Raw genomic sequence first — 17828 nt, forward strand, 5'->3', positions numbered from 1 at the left:
TATGTAGACAGGGTTTGGTACTATCCATGGTTTCAGGCATCCACCGGGAGTCTTGGAACATATTCCCCACGGATAAGGGGGGACTGCTGTGCAAAAGCCCTGAAGCAGGGGAAGAGAAGGAGGTGATGGAATCAGAGAGTTTCCTGTCAGGCATCTGGACCTCTCGTTGCCAGTGGTGACCTCCTGACCATCAGAAGCTCAGCCCTTCTCTGTGAAGAAGGAGGAGGCACAGCAGGGCCATTTTCTGCTCCAGGTCCAGGGTGACGTAGCGCAGCGTACCCGGTGCCCCCCCCCACACACACACACCGCCTCTGCATCCCACGTCAAGCTCCAGTTCCTCTCAGCTGTGGTAGTTACAGTGAAGCTGTAACCTCTTTTTGACAGGACCTCTGTGAGGTCTTCTCTCAAGTCACTGTTGGCCAAGCCCAGACACTGGTGGGGGGCAGGGCTAGCCCTCACTGCTGGGTACTGTGGGTGGCACCGCTCTGGAGTCCACAACCATCCCGGTGGTGTGAACTGAGTCTCTCGGGCAGGCGCCGCCTGGCCAGCGGCACAGTTGGGGGCGGGGTGGGGTGGAGACCCGATGGCTCACATCTGACCTGGGTCATCCTCTCTCTTGGTCTTAGAGTTTGGTGGAGCTTTGATGAAGGGAACACGGTATTCCTCGGGGCAACGTGAAGCCGAGGGACAGGGGTTGATGCCGGATCTTCCTTCCTGTCAGCGCAGGTCAAGGGGGCCCTTTGGGGTCAGGATGCCGCTCTTGCTCCGAGTTAATCGCTCACATATCTGTGCTGTCCCATGTTCACCGTGACACTCTGGGGGTCTCATTCCCGCTAAAGCCAACTTAGCATGTGCCAGAGCCGTTGAGAGGGAAGGGCTGGATGAGCGTGGCGGCTGCTTCTTCCGTGTTGATGCAGCTGAGGTCTCAAAGGCATCGAGCAGAGCGCTGGGGTGGAGAACTTGACTCCAGAGGGTCATGGGGCTGCCTTTGAGAACACAGGGTAGAAGGGCTGGGCAGCAGTTGGGGAGCTGGTGTGGAGGCTTCCGTAAAAATCCCAGAGAGTCACGGTGCTGGTCCAGTCAGGGGAGTCGTGGAGGAGGAGGTGAGAGAAGTGGTGTCCGGCATCCAGGTGTCTGTGTGGCTCGTCCTTCCACTGTCAGCTCATTCAACCCCCCCCACCCCCCGCGTGGAACCCCATAGTTATTCTTCCTTCCTCCATGGTTCAATCCAGCAACAAGTGTTTACAGGGTGCCCAGACAATTCTGACCTGGACCCGCCCTGCTCACCACCCATCGGTGGCTCCCCAGTGCCAACCAGATCAGGTTCAAACTCCTTATCCTGGCTGACAGCACCGTGTGTGGCCTCCCAGCCTCGGGCCTCCCTACTACCCCTCCATCCACAGTCCAGTCACCTCCACATGTTGCCACCTCACCTCTCTCAGCCCTCCATGTGCTGCTTTTTTTGTCTGAAACACCCATTGCTGCTTTTTCTACCTGCTCAACTTCCTGCTTCTCCTCTGGGATTCAGCTCAGGTGTGAACTCCTCTAAGAAGTCCTCCCTGACTGGTAGCTACTATCTCGATCTGACTTGGTGGTCCATTTCTGTGCTTCTGTTGACTCCTCTGTTACCAACACCCATTCCTCTGTGACGTCTATTAATTGCCTCTCCTCCACCTGCGCTGAGTGTGTTGTTCTGTGACTTGTCCTGCATTCCTAGCACTCAGTGAAAAGAAATCCTCTTGAAAAATGGGGTGAATGAAGGAAGGGTGCCTGGACCAGACAGATGAGCAAGAGACACAGTCCCTGTCCAACGCAAGGAGAAAGAGGAAACCAGGAAATGTTTTGTCAAACAATGACCAAAAGGGGTGTGGGAAGAAGGGGCCACGAGGTTGCCCAGGGGGACAGTGAGTGCAGTGACGTTGCAGGATTCAGAAAGTCCTGGGTTAAAATCCCAGCACAACCACTTATTAGATTTCTCAACTTTCCTGCAAAATGGGGATGATAATGAAACACTTCCCTCATAGAGAACGCAGCCCAGTGTTTGGCTCATAGAAAACGCTAGAGAAATACATTGACCATTTTGATTTGCGAACATAGTGGGAGGCTGAGGAAGGCTGTGAGAATAGACGTGCCGCATTCCACCCTGTCACCTGTCTGTGCTTCCAACCTTACCACCCTTGGATCAAATGGGAGTGCAGAGCCCAGAACTCAGGTCTGGCTTCCAGATTATACCAGGGTGTAAACTTCTCAAGGGCAAGCATTTTTTGCCTGTTTTATTCACTGCTGAATTCTCAGCACTTAGAAGGGTGCCTGGTACATAACAGGTCCTCAATAAATGTTTCTTGATTGAATGACTGAATTCTGGCTTCTCCCCACTCAAGTCTCAAACTCAACATGACTCCATTAGCTATTATCGCATCAGCAGCAAACAATGAAAAGCCACACAATGATGACTTTGACAGGTAAAAGGATTAACTTGCCTCCCATAACAAGAACTTGAGGGCAGATAGTCCAAGACTGGTTATGTCAGCTCATTGGGATAACCAAGGACCCAGGCTGCATCTACCTTCCTGCTCCAGCCATCTTATCATATGGCTTTTATCCTCAGGTCACATGATGGATGCTGTACCTCTACTATCATGTCTCCATTCCAGGCAGGAAGGAGGAGGATGGGAAAAGGGCAAAAGGTCAATACTTAAAGAAAAGCCTATCAGGCTTCTGTTACGAGGAAGGGGAGAATGGATGTGGGGAGGGCAGACAGCAAGGCCTGCCATGATGGCTAAATGGAGCCACGGCTTCTCCCCAGCCCGCAGCCCCCCCATCTGTTCCGTCTCCAGACTTCTTCACTGGAACAGATGACACCTCCACTCAGCTGCCCATGTTAAAAACCCAGGGGTCATCCCTCACCCCAGAGCCCACATCCAGCCCATCAGCATCCTGTTGGCTCCACTGTGACATAGATCCTGAATCCGACCTTGTCTCTCCATCCTGTTGACTCCACCTTAGTCCAAACTACCCTCATCTCTACCTCTTGCACTCCTGCTCACTTTACATCCATTCTCCTCACAGTGGCTGAAGGATCCTTCACAAGCATGACCCCATCACAACACTCCCGAGAGCCCCTAGAAGCTTCACATCACACAGAATATAATGCACCCCCCACCCTGGCCCACAGTCCTGCATGGCTGGGCCCTGATCACCTCCCTTGCACCAGCCCCCCTTGCTCACCTTATCCAGCTAAGCAGGCCTTGTGTGTGCCCCTGCCTCACACCTGCTGGCTCTTGACTTTGGGTCTTTGGACTAGCTAGCTGTTTCCACTGCCCCCTGCCCAGCTGTCTGTGGAGACCCCTCACTCCCTGTCATGGTCACTGCCTATTATTGCAATATATCACCCCTTTCATTTTCTCCATGCACTTCTCATGAGCTTTTCTATTGTCTTTCTCCTCCACCAGGATGTAAGCTCATGAGGGCAGGGACCATGTCTGCCTGTGCACAGCCATATCCCCAGGGCTTAAAACTGTGCCTGCATGTAGAAGGCACAGTATTTGTTCAGTGAATAAATGAATGAATGGAGAGGCTTGTTTTGGGTGTTCCCTTAGAGGACTTTCCAGCTCTTAGACATCTAAAGAGAAAGGAGAGGAAGGAGACTGGGGGATAGGGAACATGATACCTGAGATATAAGTCAGAAACTGGAAACAATGATTGATCAGTTTTCCACCAACATCCAAACCCTCCTCCCTGACTGGTCAAGTGATCCTGCCAGGCAGAGCATCTCTGGGGTGGAAGTGAGAGCCCGTCTGGGGAAAACAGGAGGCAGGAAGTGAGCCCAGGCAGGCACCACATTGAGCCTGCTCTATTCCAGCCAGAATGTGACCTGACCATCTGCGGAATAAGGTTGAGAGCACCCCCTGCTGGCCTGGCCACTGACAAGCTGTGCAGTCAGCGACCGGAACCTCTCTGAACCTCAGTTTCTTCACATGCAAATGGAATAAGAATAACATTTAATTCACAAGAAAGTTTTAAGGATTCAATAAGATGGAATACGTAAAACACTCATACGGTGTGTGGTAAATGGTAAGTGCTTCAAAACACCTTAGCCAAAAAAAGGAGGAAATGGAGACAGGAAAAAGAAAGTGCAAAGAGGCAATGACAGAGACAGGCAGGTGGCTGGTAACCCAGGGGCAGCCCAGTCTGACCCGTTGGGAGTTTGACTCTCCTGCAAAAGATACAGAAATGTAAAGCATCTGAACTTTAGCACCCACTCCCCAAAATGGACTTGAGTTCTGCTGGTTCAATGCCCTCATTTTACAAATGTTCTGAGTCCCTGGAGAGAACAAAAATGTCTCTAAGATGCCCAGAGAGTTGGCAGAGGAGCCAAGCGCCGAGGGATGGCCAGTTGGGGAGGGAGCCTGGCAAATGGGCCAGTGCCGTGGATCATGTTTCCTGCTGCCTGCTGTCCAGAGGGAGAGGGTCTGCCTTCCTCTGTCCCCTCAGCCACAGTGATCCCTCAGATAACCGCCAACTGAGAAGAGGATCACTGGGCAGGAAGGGACAGGCAGGGGCAGGAGACTGACTTGTACTGCCCAGGCCCTGTGCTAGGAGGCACTTCATTAAACCCAACACAGACTCAATACTCACCCAGCCTGAGAGGCATTATCCCCATTTCACAGGTCAGGACACAGATGCACGAGAGCCCTGAAGAGCTAACAGAGCTAGAACTTGAACCCTATTCTGTGTGACTCCAAAAACTCTGCCCCGCTTCTGCCTGGGAATTGAAAGGCCTGGATTGGGGACCAACACTAACTGGCTGTAACCTTAGGCAATCCTTTCTCTCTGGCTTCAACCTCTTCCTCTAAACAAGGAGGGTAGACACTGGTCACTGAGGGCCATTCCAGCTGAAGCTGACATTCTTGGAATTCTAAACAAAAGCCTCCTCGGGCTGAGTCAGAAGGAAGGCCTGCCAGACACCCCGTAGCCTCTCATCTGTCCTTCTTGCCCCAGAAGAACAGGGCAAGAAAAGCCCCTCTCCCTGCCCCAGCCCCGGGCAGCACAATGCCTCCTCCCCTCCCTTCCAGGGTGGTGCCCATCCCTCCAGGCCTCTAGCCCAGGGAGCCTAAGCCTCAGCCCCTTGCCACTCTCTGGGACAAATTTCAATTCAACACTTTGGGGAAATGAAACTAAACAATGAATCAAGCCCTTCAATCAGGTGCCTATTTCCCCTCAAATCTTCAAGGCTTTGGAGAGCACACAGGTCAGGATTTAGGCCAGTGCTATTCAAACTTTAAAAAAAAATTGGTTTTTAATCTGCTAAGAACTTAGACTTTTGTAAAATTAAATATACTACATAGGGGTAATGGTTACACAACATTGTGAATGTTCTCAATGCTGCTGCATTGTACACTTAAAAATGGTTAATATGGGGGACTTGCCTGGTGGCGCAGTGGTTATCTGCCTGCCAATGCAGGAGACATGGGTTTAATCCCTGGTCCCGGAAGATCCCACATGCCACAGAGCAACGAAGCCTGTGCACCACAACTACTGAGCCTGTGCTGTAGAGCCCATGAGCCACAACTACTGAGCCTGTGTGCTTCAACTACTGAAGCCCACGTGCCTAGATCCCATGCTCCGCAACAACAGAAGCCACCGCAATGATAAGCCCACACACCGTAACGAAGAGGAGCCCCCATTCACCACAGCTAGAGAAAGCTCGCACACAGCAACGAAGATCCAATGCAGCCAAAAAAAAAAGGTTAATATGGTACATTGTATGCTATGTATATTTTACAATGAAAATGTTTTTGATGAAATTAAACAAAAGATGCAAAATGCTAGCCTCAACTTTAATAGTCTTCGACAGACCTTGTGAGATTGTTATGAGAATTTCTAAATGCTTACTTTCAGTTTCTGTAATTAACTTGTTGCAGACCAGTAACATTTTGTGGACTGGCAGCTGTCCCAGGACTGCTCTTTGAGAGTACTGATTCAGGCTGCTGAGAGGTGGACTCTGGCTTTGCAGAGCTTCTCAGGAGACCTTCCAGAAGGAACAAGATTTCTGCCCTCCTGCTCCCCAGCAGATACTTCTGGATACCAAGCCAGTCAACCCCAAGCAGCCCCAGGCCAGGCACACTGATCTGAATTATGCCTGGACCCCACCTTCTACCCTAGTCTGTCCCACAGGGCCTTCTTGATGTGCATTATTAATAAAGTATCCCCATTTGTGGTCCCTGATAAGCATAGGGAATTGTGAGGTAGGGGACAGAGTGGGGTGATCTAGGAGAGAGAAGTACAGGGTAGAATTGTGCCTTCTTTGCTTCTAACCCCTATACCAAACTTGGCCTAAGCATCACCTCCTCCAGGAAGTCATCCTGAGCCCACAGTGGAGATGAGGAGCCCTCAGCTGTGCCTCTGCACACATCTCCCTGTATTCACATTTTGAATGGTTGACATGGAAAATTCAAAAGTGGTGCCTACTTTTGGTTTGAAGGTCCGGCCAGATTTCAGGTGTCGGCTGGGCTCCTGTGCAGGGTATAGTCTGCACAACTCTGAACAGCTGCCTTGATGATTGTGGTTCTGGGCCCATCTCCACCAGACTGTGGGGGACTCCAGCACAGAGCTTAGGATGTTGCATCTGAGTACAGTGGTCTCTGCTTGGCTGAGCAACAGAAAACACGGTGGGCTTTTGAAAGATCTAGACACCTGGGCTCCAATTTTAGAGAGTCTACCTCTAAAGGTCTGATGAGGGTCCTGAGTCTCTGTATTTGGAAAAAGTGCCATGTGACTCCGATGTCCAGCTGGTGTCTGGCCCATAAGAGGTGCCCGCAAGTGTTTGGTGACTGTGGTTATAGTGGTGCAGCATATCTGTGGAAGGAAACTCAGGGACCTCCAGGAGGGGAGCTAGGGGACATTAGGAGGGAGTGTCACTTATTTATATATCCTTTTGCACTGATTGGACTTTTGACCTGAAAAAAATGTGTGGCTAACTGACTGATGAAGTGGCTGTCATCTATGTCAGGAACTGCAAACTCTGGGCCTGTATTTATATCTGGGGCTGCAGTCCTTAAGGACAGAAGTGGGTGGGTCAGAGGAATGGAGAGCTGTAGGGCACACATTCCACCTCAAGGGGGCAGCAGCTGCCCAGAGCTTGCTGATTACGTCTGGGTGGGACTGTGAGCCCAGGATTGCCAGATCTTCTGGTTTTTCAAGATAAGCTTGAAATCATATTTTCAAGTGCAATTGTCAACTAATTCAAAAATTTAAAGCACAGCATGGAGTGAAGACAACATGCCTGCGGACCGAATCTGACTGCAGGCCACCAGTTGGTGCCTGTAGATATGGGAAGATGCCCTTTGACTGGGCACCTCCAAGGCCAAGTCTGCAAAGCCAGGACAGAGCCAGTCTTTGCTTCAAGAAAACTGGGTTGACTCCCCATGGGGTCCACACAGGACAAGAACAAAGCAGGTGCCCAGAGGAGTCACAACCCACTCATAATGATTTAATTCAGCACACCTTCACCTCCCACCATGTGCCAGGCTCAGTGCTGGAGATCCAGGGGTGAATGTGACAGGCACAGTTCCTGCTCTGGGGGACACTTCCTTCTAGCTAGAGAAACACACTTGAAACAAATAATTGCGTGATAATGAACTCACTTGTGAAACATGAGGTGCTGCAGTATAGCACAGGGGTTAAAAGTTCAGGTTTGATTCCTGACTCCATCCCTGGCCAGTTATGTCACTTTGGGCAAACACCCTAACCTGTTTCAGTTGCCTTATTTCTTGTCTGTGAAATTGGCATGATGATGTCACAGGGTTGTTCTGGGGACCCACTGAGATCACACAAACAACTATTAGGCGCTGCCATGAAGTACGGAGAGCTGTGAGGGCGTGTATGAGGGAGTCTGGACTTTGCAGAGAACCCCACCAAGGCCCTCTCCCAACCCAGTGATACTGGAGCTTCTCCCCAGAGAGGGGAGTGGGAGGCCACAGGTTGGAAACCTGGGCCCAGGGACCGGTGTACCCCCAGAGGTCAGTCCCCTTTGTACCCACCATTCTGCTGTAGCGGCTATGAGCATCTGGCTAATCTCCTGCCACTGTTTCTTCTCCCCTTGGATCCATTTCACAGCTCACTTGCCCCTAGTAGGATCTGGTGCCCAAGGACAGAGAAGGTACTGCTCTTGACCACACTGGGAGAAGGCCAGGCCTTTCCCACTATGAGCCAGAGCCCCTCCACTGAGGCTGCTGCATTTCAGAGCTCATCAAACCTTACAACTAAATTTTACAAATCTGGGTGCCTCTATAAATCAAGTCAGAAAATCTTCCTTGTGCCACTGAAGTGAGGAATACCAGCTTCCACTGGCAGGGGCCTCAGCCACAGGGACACTATGGACCTTCTATTTGCCCTGGGCAGAGACGGAGGAGGCAAATGTCAAGAGACTTACATGCCAGCAGTGATTCTGGAACCTTGAAGTTCAGCTCAGTGGAGGAATCCTCGATGGCCAAGATATGGTCCCTGACCTAACCAGGTAGAGAAGACCCGGAATGTGGAAAGTAATTTCCAGGGCACCTAATCCAACCTCCCTTCTAAAGGAGGGAGCTCCTCTATAAGGAGCCTGGCCTTATCGTCTTATTATTCCCAAACAAACCACTTTCAACAGTGATTCAGAAACTGAACTAACAGTAAGGTGCTCAAACCATTATCTGGGAGAGAGTTACAAGGGGTGCTAAAACATCACTGGAAATCAGAACTCTCCATTGGGAGGAAAATACACACAGTAGAAAGGAACACCTTTATAAAGGGCTGGTAGCTGGAGGATGAAACCTTAATTTCCCAGAATAACAGAAGATGGTCACTAATTGCCTTTTTGAGGGTGGCAGCACAGGCTGAATTGGGGGCAGAGGGGAATTGCTCAGGACAAGGGGACGCTGAGCTGCCAGAGCAGCCCCAACTCCTGTGCAGGGCCTGGAGTCAGACTGCCCCAGTTAGACCCTTACCAGCTTAGGACCTTGGGCAAGTTACTTCACCTCCCTAAACCTGTTTGCTTGTCTGTACTATGGAGATGGTAGCAGTATCTACCTCACAGGGCTGGACCTGAGGAGACAACATAACAATGTCTGAAAATAACTGCTCAACCCGCAGTAGCTTGGGACTGGCACCACCATTTCCCAGTCAGCAGTGGAGTGATTACTTCTCCCCCCATTGCCCACGGGCAGCAGTAACTTTCCCGGTTCCTTGGTGCGGGGTCTCCAGAGCCCAGTGGCCCCCTCCAGCTCAGACACTCATCACTTCATCCCCAGGTTGCTAGGACAGCCTCCTGCTGTGGTCTCCATCACCTTCTCTCCAATTCATCCTGCCCCTGGCTCCATTTTCTCTCCCTCAAAATGGCTTTGTTCACTGAACACTACCATTCCTGTGTTTTAAAGCCCCACTGCTTAGGAAAAAGGGAATGAGAGCCTGTCATGAGCCAGTAGCCATGGCAGGTTCTCAAAAAAATGCCATGTTAATAAGTATATGTTTGGGTCAACATCTGACTTCTCAAAGGAATGGCTCAAGTCTTCCCTCTATTAAGCTTCCCAGACCATCGAAGCCTGTGGTTACATTCTCCACCAAACCACCAAAACATACTTGGCCAAGTACAAGCATGTGGTCGAGACCGTACCCTCACAACCCTCCTGGCCACTTCATGCATAAGCACAAGATGTGCTGGGACCCCATTGCATCTCTTTACCGCTAGCACATAGCTCAATGTGGGGCACATCCTAGCTGCTTGTTAAATGTGGATTTAAGGGCCTTCTTCATCCCTCAAACCTCTCTTCTGCTGAGGCCAGTCAATCACCATGTCCAAGTACAAAAGCCTCAGGAAGAAGGGATGCACTTCATTTTCCATTCAAGTCAAAGGAAACAGAATGTGCTCCGTGGTGATAACACCTAGACTGCAGTCAAGCCACTCTGGCCTTACAAGACCAATGTATGACAGAAGTGCTGCCAGGAGAGGCTGGCCCAGCTCACCCTGAGGACAGGATAGAGTCCCAGCCCAGGAAAGCACACACATGCTCCCCAGAAGCTCCTGGACACCCACGCCTCCTTCCCTCCAAATTCTAGGCAAAGAATTTGAGTGGAAATTACTTAACCTAACTCAGCCCTCTCATTTTATCCTGGAGAAAACTGAAGCCCAGGACTAGTACCTCTCCAAAGGTCAGAGGTAAAACAGAAAAGCCAGGGGTTCTGATTTTGTGGGTAAGATGCAACCCCTTCAGTTCCCTCTGACAACTGCTATCACGAGGTGATACTAAGTCAGGGCCACTGTGGGGTTGGCTGAAACTAACTGGGGGATGTCTCCTCAGGCCCATCTTGACCCTCCTTCTTGCCTTTTCCTGATCTCTGTTCCCTTGCCTACATATCCCTTATGAACAAAAACTTACTGCGGGACACCTAGTATCATTACTCCAAATTTCTATCTTCAGGCCATCTTTATATCCCAGCTACTCAGAATTGGTGCTTTAAAGATTCCCATAGGCACCATCTCACCCATGCAAACCTCTAATACCTACTACATATGCACACAAGCCTCACCTTGGCCTATGTGTTTAGATACTGCCATCATTATACTGAACTACACTTGATCTTTTTCCTGTTTGCCCTACATGGCCATGACTCTTTAAATTCAGCCTTCTTTCAGAACGCCTACAATTGATCACCTTGCAAATTTGTAAGTCAGCTCAAGGCATACAAAAACTGCGTAGTCATTTCCACCTCAAGAGTATAAGCTTAGCTCACTCACTAGCCTCTGGTTAAAAGCAGTAATCATTATTTATATATAGTGCTAAATACATACTAAATACAGTTCTAAGTGTGCACTCTATACACACACACACTCATTTAATCCTAACAACATAGGAGGAAGGTTGGTAGGCTATTATTATCCTTATAAGTTCAGTAAAACCCAAATCAAGAACCACAGAGGCGTAAGCATGGCAACATGCAGAGCCCACTGCAGTATTAGCAGTCATCCTGGAAACTCTCACTAAAGGCGCATGCCTTCCAAGAGCTTTTCCACAGATGTCTGAGAAGCAAGTAATCATATGTAATTAAGGCTATTTCCCAAATAGCCTAGGAAAGCTGCCAAAGGCTTTCCCAGAATTGAGAGGCAATCTTGTGACAAACTGTGAATACTATAGCCTCTGGATACCAGATGCAGCAACTGCCAAACTTAACCACCCAAGTCAATGCTGCTCTAGAAAATAAGATTCCTTTTATCAGTTCATAGGAGTTGCTATAGTGGTACAGAAAGTTTTAGTAATCTTTTGATTCTTGAAAAATGGCTCCCATGGCAGGAAAGCATTAGGATTCACCCCCACCAATTGTAACATAAAGCAAATAAACCATCAAATATCTCTAATCTGGATCTTAAGATTTCTCTAAACTGTTCTCTAGAAACACCATTTGTGCCTTCAGTCTGCCTTTTTAATAGGGACACAGAAACAAAAAATGCTTGTCTGCAAGTAAACATCTGAAAGACTATCCTAACAGCTGATCTGGGCCGAGGCATCACAACAAAGTGACGATTGTGGAAGAAGACAATGCAAACAACTCTGGAGCGAGAAACTCCAGGGCAGAGAACTCGCAGTGATGTGTGTGCGGGGTATTTCCACCAGCCTAAAGGCCCCATCTGGAACAAATATAAACTAGGAGGGTCTCTATCACCCGACAACGTATTACCTGGATAGAAAGAAGTCACTGCCACCAACAGCACTGTGCAGTTTTATTAACCATTCAAGTACAGTAGCATCTGTAAGATTGGGACAGAATCGGGATTTAAAAGGGAACAGATATTCAGCATCTAACAATTTGAAAGAAGCCACTACATACTCTTTTCACAAACATGTTTTCACGGAGCCAATACAGTACTAGCCATTAACCCAGCACACCAAGTGTACTGAAGTAGAAAAGATGCAACAAGAAAAATAGCTACATTAGAAAGACTTCAACACTTTAGAAAAAGAGTAAAACACTTTTAGTTTCTCCCCTTTAGCCCCTAAAACAACATCATACAGTCTGGATCTACCTATACAGTCCTACATCAGCTTCTAGAATATTTGTCAGGAGGGCAAAATAAAATGACACTGGCCAGTACAGTCTTTGGATATTTAGGAAGGGGACGGGGAGAAAGTCAGTTCTCAGAACAAATTAGTCAGCTTCAGTCTCATCAGCAGGATCTTTGGATTCTTTGTTCTTCCGCACTTCTTCAATGTGCTTGTCCTGTAAAGAAATAGTATATATCATCGGTCAAGTAAAAAAGCCTGCCAGGTCATGTCCCCAAGAGGCCCAAATCCACATCAGTACATACATTACATAACATATGTAATAAGAGACTATTATTATATAATTATATATTATGGGAATCACATAATTAGAGTTCTAAGACATCATCTTTGAAATTCCTGGGTCACTCACAGAACCTAATGATTCAGCCTTTTATGCTCTCCCAAAGAACGTGCAACTGTGCTGGAAATTAGTGAATATTCTTTCTTATTTAAAATAAGATACCTCTGATTTAACATGTTAACCCCAACACTGATGACAAAGACACCAAGCACATGTGATCAAGGCAAAGAGTTCAAGTCACTTCATTGGTGCATCAAACCTCAAGCTCTTAAAACCCTCAGAGCCAGGAAGACACCAACCTTCTCTCGCAAACGCTCCAGTTTGGCAGCCATCTGCGCCTCCCGGTTCTCTTTGTTGGCTTCCATCTTGTGGGTGAGCTTCTCTTCCGCCATTTTACTGAAGTTGTTGTTCTCCTCGATGGCTTTCTGCAGCACTTCTTTCTCGTGCTCGCGCTTCTCAGCAAGCTGTTTCAAGACCTCAGCTTCATGGGACTGGAAAAAAGTTTAACAGGCTAGGCTCTCTGAAATGTTATTTAGCATTAGTTAAAATCACAAAAGAAATTACTAATTGAGAGGACTGAAGATAGAAACTTAGATATCTTCAAATAATACTGAAGGCAGGACCTGAATTATCCATATCAAAATACCGTGGAAATAACATTCTTTTTCTAGTGTTTGTATCTACTTTGGAAAACTGCCCATATTTATTCAGAGATTCTTGCCCAATTATTCCTTACAAAGGAAATCTTTGTAAGAGCTACCACTTAATGGTATCAAGATGACTTGAGTGATATGCACTTAGGAATGGCACTTTATTGCACAGAATTTTGGTTTTTTAACTTCAAAGGCTACCGAAAGAAAAATAGCTCATTATGAAAAATATAACCGTATTGATAAAAATATATGGAAATGATAGAAAATTTAAGTCTAAGCCTCCAGATCACTATTTAAGCCAAAGGACTTATTCAAGGAAAAGCTTATTAGCTTTTTTCTGTGGAAGCTGCATTAACTTGCAGACCACTGGAGCTCTGTTACCACAGTGTGCCTCCTTCAACATGCTCAGAATAGCTTATTACCAAACAGATCCCAATGTGTTTGGAAGCATCAACTTGCAGGAAAACTTCAGAGCATCTGCCACTGGTTCTGTTAATTCTCTTCTTCAAAATCCCAGTCATGGTAAGAGTTTCACTATATTTAGCTGGTTACTATATAAAGTATAGGCTAATGACTACAGGACCAACATCGATTCCTAAAAAAAAGTCTCCACCCAGCCTTCGGCTGCATCTCTTCCATGAACTCAAACTACATGAACTCTATCAACTCAGACTCAACAGAAGAGCAGGTAGGAGATGAAACACCATGCAAACACAGCCACTCTTCCTGGGGAAACAATTCAGTGTTGACAGTGGGTCAGCACACACATAAAACCTGTGGCACCAAAAGGTCCACAGCACATGCTACGGCAGCTTAAAAAGGGGCCCAAAGTGTATGTGTGTGGTTAAATGTATCAGACTTCAGAGCACTAACTGTGTTGGTCACAGGCAGGTTACTACTTCACCTTTTTATGCCTTCACTTCCCTAATTTTAAAATTAAATCCACTCACCCCAATCAGGGTTGTTGGAAAGGGGGACTAACATGAGAATTTATGTAAAATTCTTAATGAATAGAATAACGCAGAACAGAGGGAAATACACCAAAATGTTAACAACAGTTATTTCTGCTAAGTAGGATAGTGAATACTTTTAATTTCCTATTCATAAACTTCTGTGGTTCTCAATTCTTCTATAACAAGCATATTAATATGTGCTGACTTTTCTGATTAGTTCTCTTTAAAGGTAGCTACTTTATAATAGAAGTACTTAGATAAAAACTGCCACAATACCAGTATGCCAGCTGAGCAACACAATCACATAACTACATTTAAAATGTTTTTATTGTACAAAACAAACCCCGAAACCACACAAACCCAAAAAACAAAGCAAAACAAAACAAACCCCAAAACTTTAAGAGACAAAAAAAGAATTATCCACCAACAAATCTGTTTTTCAAAGAGAAAGCATGGGAAGCATGAACTTTGGTTTCAGACAGATCTGGGCTTAAATTCTGGCTCCAATACTCACTAACTATATGACGCGGGAAAATGACTTAACGTTCCTGAGACCATTGTCTAATCTAGTATTTCAGACAACACCTACCCTCTAGGGTCACTGTAGAAAAGGAGAAAAATGTAAGTAAAGGAGACAGTACACAACAGGAGTTCAATCAATGATGGCTGGTATTTTCTTCCTGCCACTGGCATATGTAATTTTCGCACAGTTATAATCCCCATCTAGCTATACTTCTGTTTTCCTCCTCTTATAAAACAGATTTGCCACATTACATTAATAAATATCCTGCTTTCTGTGAATTGATGTTTACCTTGCGTCTTTCTTCTGCAGCTTCTAATTTCTTCTGAATTTCCTCCAGGGAAAGATCCTTCTTCTTTGGAGGGGAAAGGGGGAATTCTGGGACAGATTCTTTTGATCGAGGGCTGAGAATCAGCTCAAAAGCCTGGCCTGAAGCACGCTTCTCCAGTTCCTTCACCTGGATATCTGGATTTGATCATATTTATAATATATTCAGAAAAATGGAGTTTTCCTATTCTAATAAACTGTTCTACTGTTTTCTAAAAGCCAAATTAATTTAATGAAAAGAATTAGGGCTGATGAAGCAGCTGTGTTACAGGCAAGAAATTATTATCTAAATACCACCTCCCAAGAAAAACAAAGCTCAACATTTTTGGATTAATAAATACCATCCTGAGACATCAGTATTTGACAATCATTTCCCTGAACAAAACAAAGACTTATGCAAAACTCCACAGTTTGCTTTAGACAAGCCAAGTCGTCTAATAATGAAACAATTAATTATGAGCTCTCAGTACATTCAAGTGATAATTTCTTAATTATTCTCCGATTTATAAAACAGATTTTTTTTGTAAGACCAAAACACAAGTGCCAAATTAAAAGCTTAAGACCTGAGCCACCTCCTATTCTAAAATTAGAAGCCCATCACAATTTCAGCTTTTCCAAAGAGATTACCTACCAGAAGAAGCCATGGTGAAAAGAAGACAAGAGACTGGCAGTGTATTCTACACAATCCACTGGCAAGGAAAACCCTGAAAACGATTTTTAAAAGCATGCAATCAATTTCTTTGCATTTCCATGTCATCGATTCAAAGGGACCTCAAATCACATCCATATAAATCAATGTCAGAAAAATCACTACTGTGGAATTAGAGAAGACATCATTAACTAGAAAATTATAAAAATCCATAAAATACTCAAACACTGGGAAATGTGAATTGAACGTTGGCTGCAGAAGATGAAGCTAACTGAGTTTGTCTGTTCAAAAAATACTTAGATTTTTAAAATTAGACGGGGTTTAAGTCACAAGATTTTTTCCTCCCCAACATTTCGCCGCTGGTGAGAAGATATTTCAGATTCAACGCCTATCTAGTGAGACTGGAGCCATCTTAACACTGCCTACAACTCATTGTGCAAATGAAATACCCACCCCTGCTTTGTCTGTGTCTGCCACGTGGAAAACAAAACGCCCAAACTAATATTAACCAATAATGTCGAACTCCTATTGTTCTGCGGTTTAAGCTCCAACAGCGGGTAACATTAATTAGTTTTAATTAGTTTTATGAACCTCTAGGTTTCAGGTTACAATATTTGCTGCCTCGTGTGGAATTTTTTCAAGAAAAATTCTACATCTCTTGATTTTTTAAAGGTCATGATCCTTCTGGACCCCACGCTAGTACCAAAAACGTAGGAATACAGGTTCTCAACAGCTGGAATTTAAAACCCAAGACAGCGAAACGGTCTAACCCCGGCGGAGCATTAGACTCAGCACCAGACCCAGGATGGGCGTGGCCCTGGTCCCGGAGAGGAAAAGCGGCAGGCCGCCCCCGGCCAATCAGAACACGCCCTGCACTCCGGCTCCTGGCCCCGCCCCCTTCCTCCCCGCGCCTTTTCGAATCTCCCCGAACTCACAACACCCCGGAGCCCGCGTGGGAAGGGGAGGGATAGGCGGGGCTAACGGTTCTATCCGGGTAACTCCGCCTTTCCCGGGCTAGCCCCGCGCGGACGCCCCCCCCAACTCCCGCCAAAAACACCTTGCGGCGGCCCCCACCCTCGCCGCAGCTGGCGGGTGGGGGCAGTCCCCGGAAAGAAACGGTGGGGTACCCCGCCGTCGGCTCGCCACCTTTCCTTCGCTCCCAACCTGCCGCCACGCAAGCGGTCCGCGCCCCCAGTCGCGAGGGCTGGAGCGCTCTCGTGGGGTGTCAGCCTCTCCGGCGCAGCCCCACTGTCACTGGGCGAGGGCGCGGCCCTGGCTGCCTGCAGTCCGGCCCTGAGGCCGCTGCTCCCTGGGGGCGCCGCCCCGCCCCTTCAGACAATGGGGACCCAAGCGGGGCCGCGCCTGCCGGGGGAGGGTGGGGGCCAAACGAGGGCCTACGCCCCCTATTGTCTCCTAGACGGCATCCCGGGGCCGCCGCACCGGGCTCGCCCAGCTGGCCGCGCCCCCAGAGAGCGGGGACAAAGCCGAGGCTCCGCCCGAGCCACACACAAAGCGGAGCGACCCCCGCCCGCCCGCCCCTCTGGGGCCCACGGCCCCGCCCGCCGCCCTCCAGCAGGGGGTCGCCGCCAAGGCCCGGCCCCTCCCGCCGGCCGCGTACCTCTCGCCGCCCCCAGCCGGCCACCGCCTCCTCCCAGAGCCCCGCACCCACCTGCTTGGTCCGAGCCGCCTGGCCACACTCTGAGCACCAACAGACCCGGGCGCGCACAAAAGCGCCAAACAGCGGCACGTGACCTCCGCGCAGGGCTCTGCATTGGCTGAGAGCGGCGGCACGTGCCGGCCCCTCCCACCCCCCCCTCAGCCCAAGTGGGCCCCGCCCCTAGAGACCCCGGAGCACCTCGGGAAGTGTAGTTCAGGCTGACGGGACAGGAGGACAATGCGAGGGGTGAGGGCTACTTGGGGGTGTCTCCAGGTATGAGCAGGGGGCCGGGACTGTCGCCGCGGAAGAGGGTGACGCGGTGACCCCTGCCTGGGTCTGAACCAGTTTGCCCATCCTTACGAAAAGGGCGGGGCGGGGTCCCTTTCTACCTCTCAGACCGTGGCCGCCTGGACTCTGCGTCTGTTGAGCCACTTGCCCCACATCGCCCCAAGGGCAGCACTCGGACAGCTCTGGTGCCCCACCCTGTGCCGCCCCCTAAGACGCCCAAGCCCTTGTGACAGGACAATGCCACTCGACAGCCCCACCTGTCACCTGTATTGTGACATCATCATAATCGCTAACCCACTCAGCCCTAACAGGGCATGGGCGTGGCCCTTAACTCACTGTGTGCGTTCTCGCTACCATATTAGGGTCCCTGTGCTGATGACCAGAGACCTGTGGGGGAAAAGCA

At 48.4% G+C, this 17828-nt stretch overlaps 1 protein-coding gene across 2 annotated transcripts; it reads right to left on the bottom strand.

Annotated features, from left to right (window-relative positions):
• Positions 1-11738: 11738 nt before the first annotated feature.
• On the bottom strand, positions 11739-17247 carry STMN1 (stathmin 1). 2 transcript variants are annotated; one of them, XM_057716627.1, is made up of 5 exons: positions 17150-17247; positions 15463-15535; positions 14797-14969; positions 12678-12869; positions 11739-12252 (listed from the first exon to the last, which is right to left on the bottom strand). In XM_057716627.1, exons 2-5 carry the CDS (start codon positions 15473-15475, stop codon positions 12181-12183), a joined length of 450 nt encoding a protein of 149 aa, XP_057572610.1. In that variant the 5' UTR covers positions 15476-15535; positions 17150-17247; the 3' UTR covers positions 11739-12180. The 2 variants fall into 2 exon arrangements, with proteins under 2 accessions (XP_057572610.1, XP_057572619.1); XM_057716636.1 differs by lacking the exon at positions 17150-17247 and adding an exon at positions 16184-16274.
• Positions 17248-17828: the final 581 nt, after the last annotated feature.

Source organism: Hippopotamus amphibius, chromosome 1 (assembly GCF_030028045.1).
Source record: "Hippopotamus amphibius kiboko isolate mHipAmp2 chromosome 1, mHipAmp2.hap2, whole genome shotgun sequence".
Classification (NCBI taxonomy): domain Eukaryota; kingdom Metazoa; phylum Chordata; class Mammalia; order Artiodactyla; family Hippopotamidae; genus Hippopotamus; species Hippopotamus amphibius.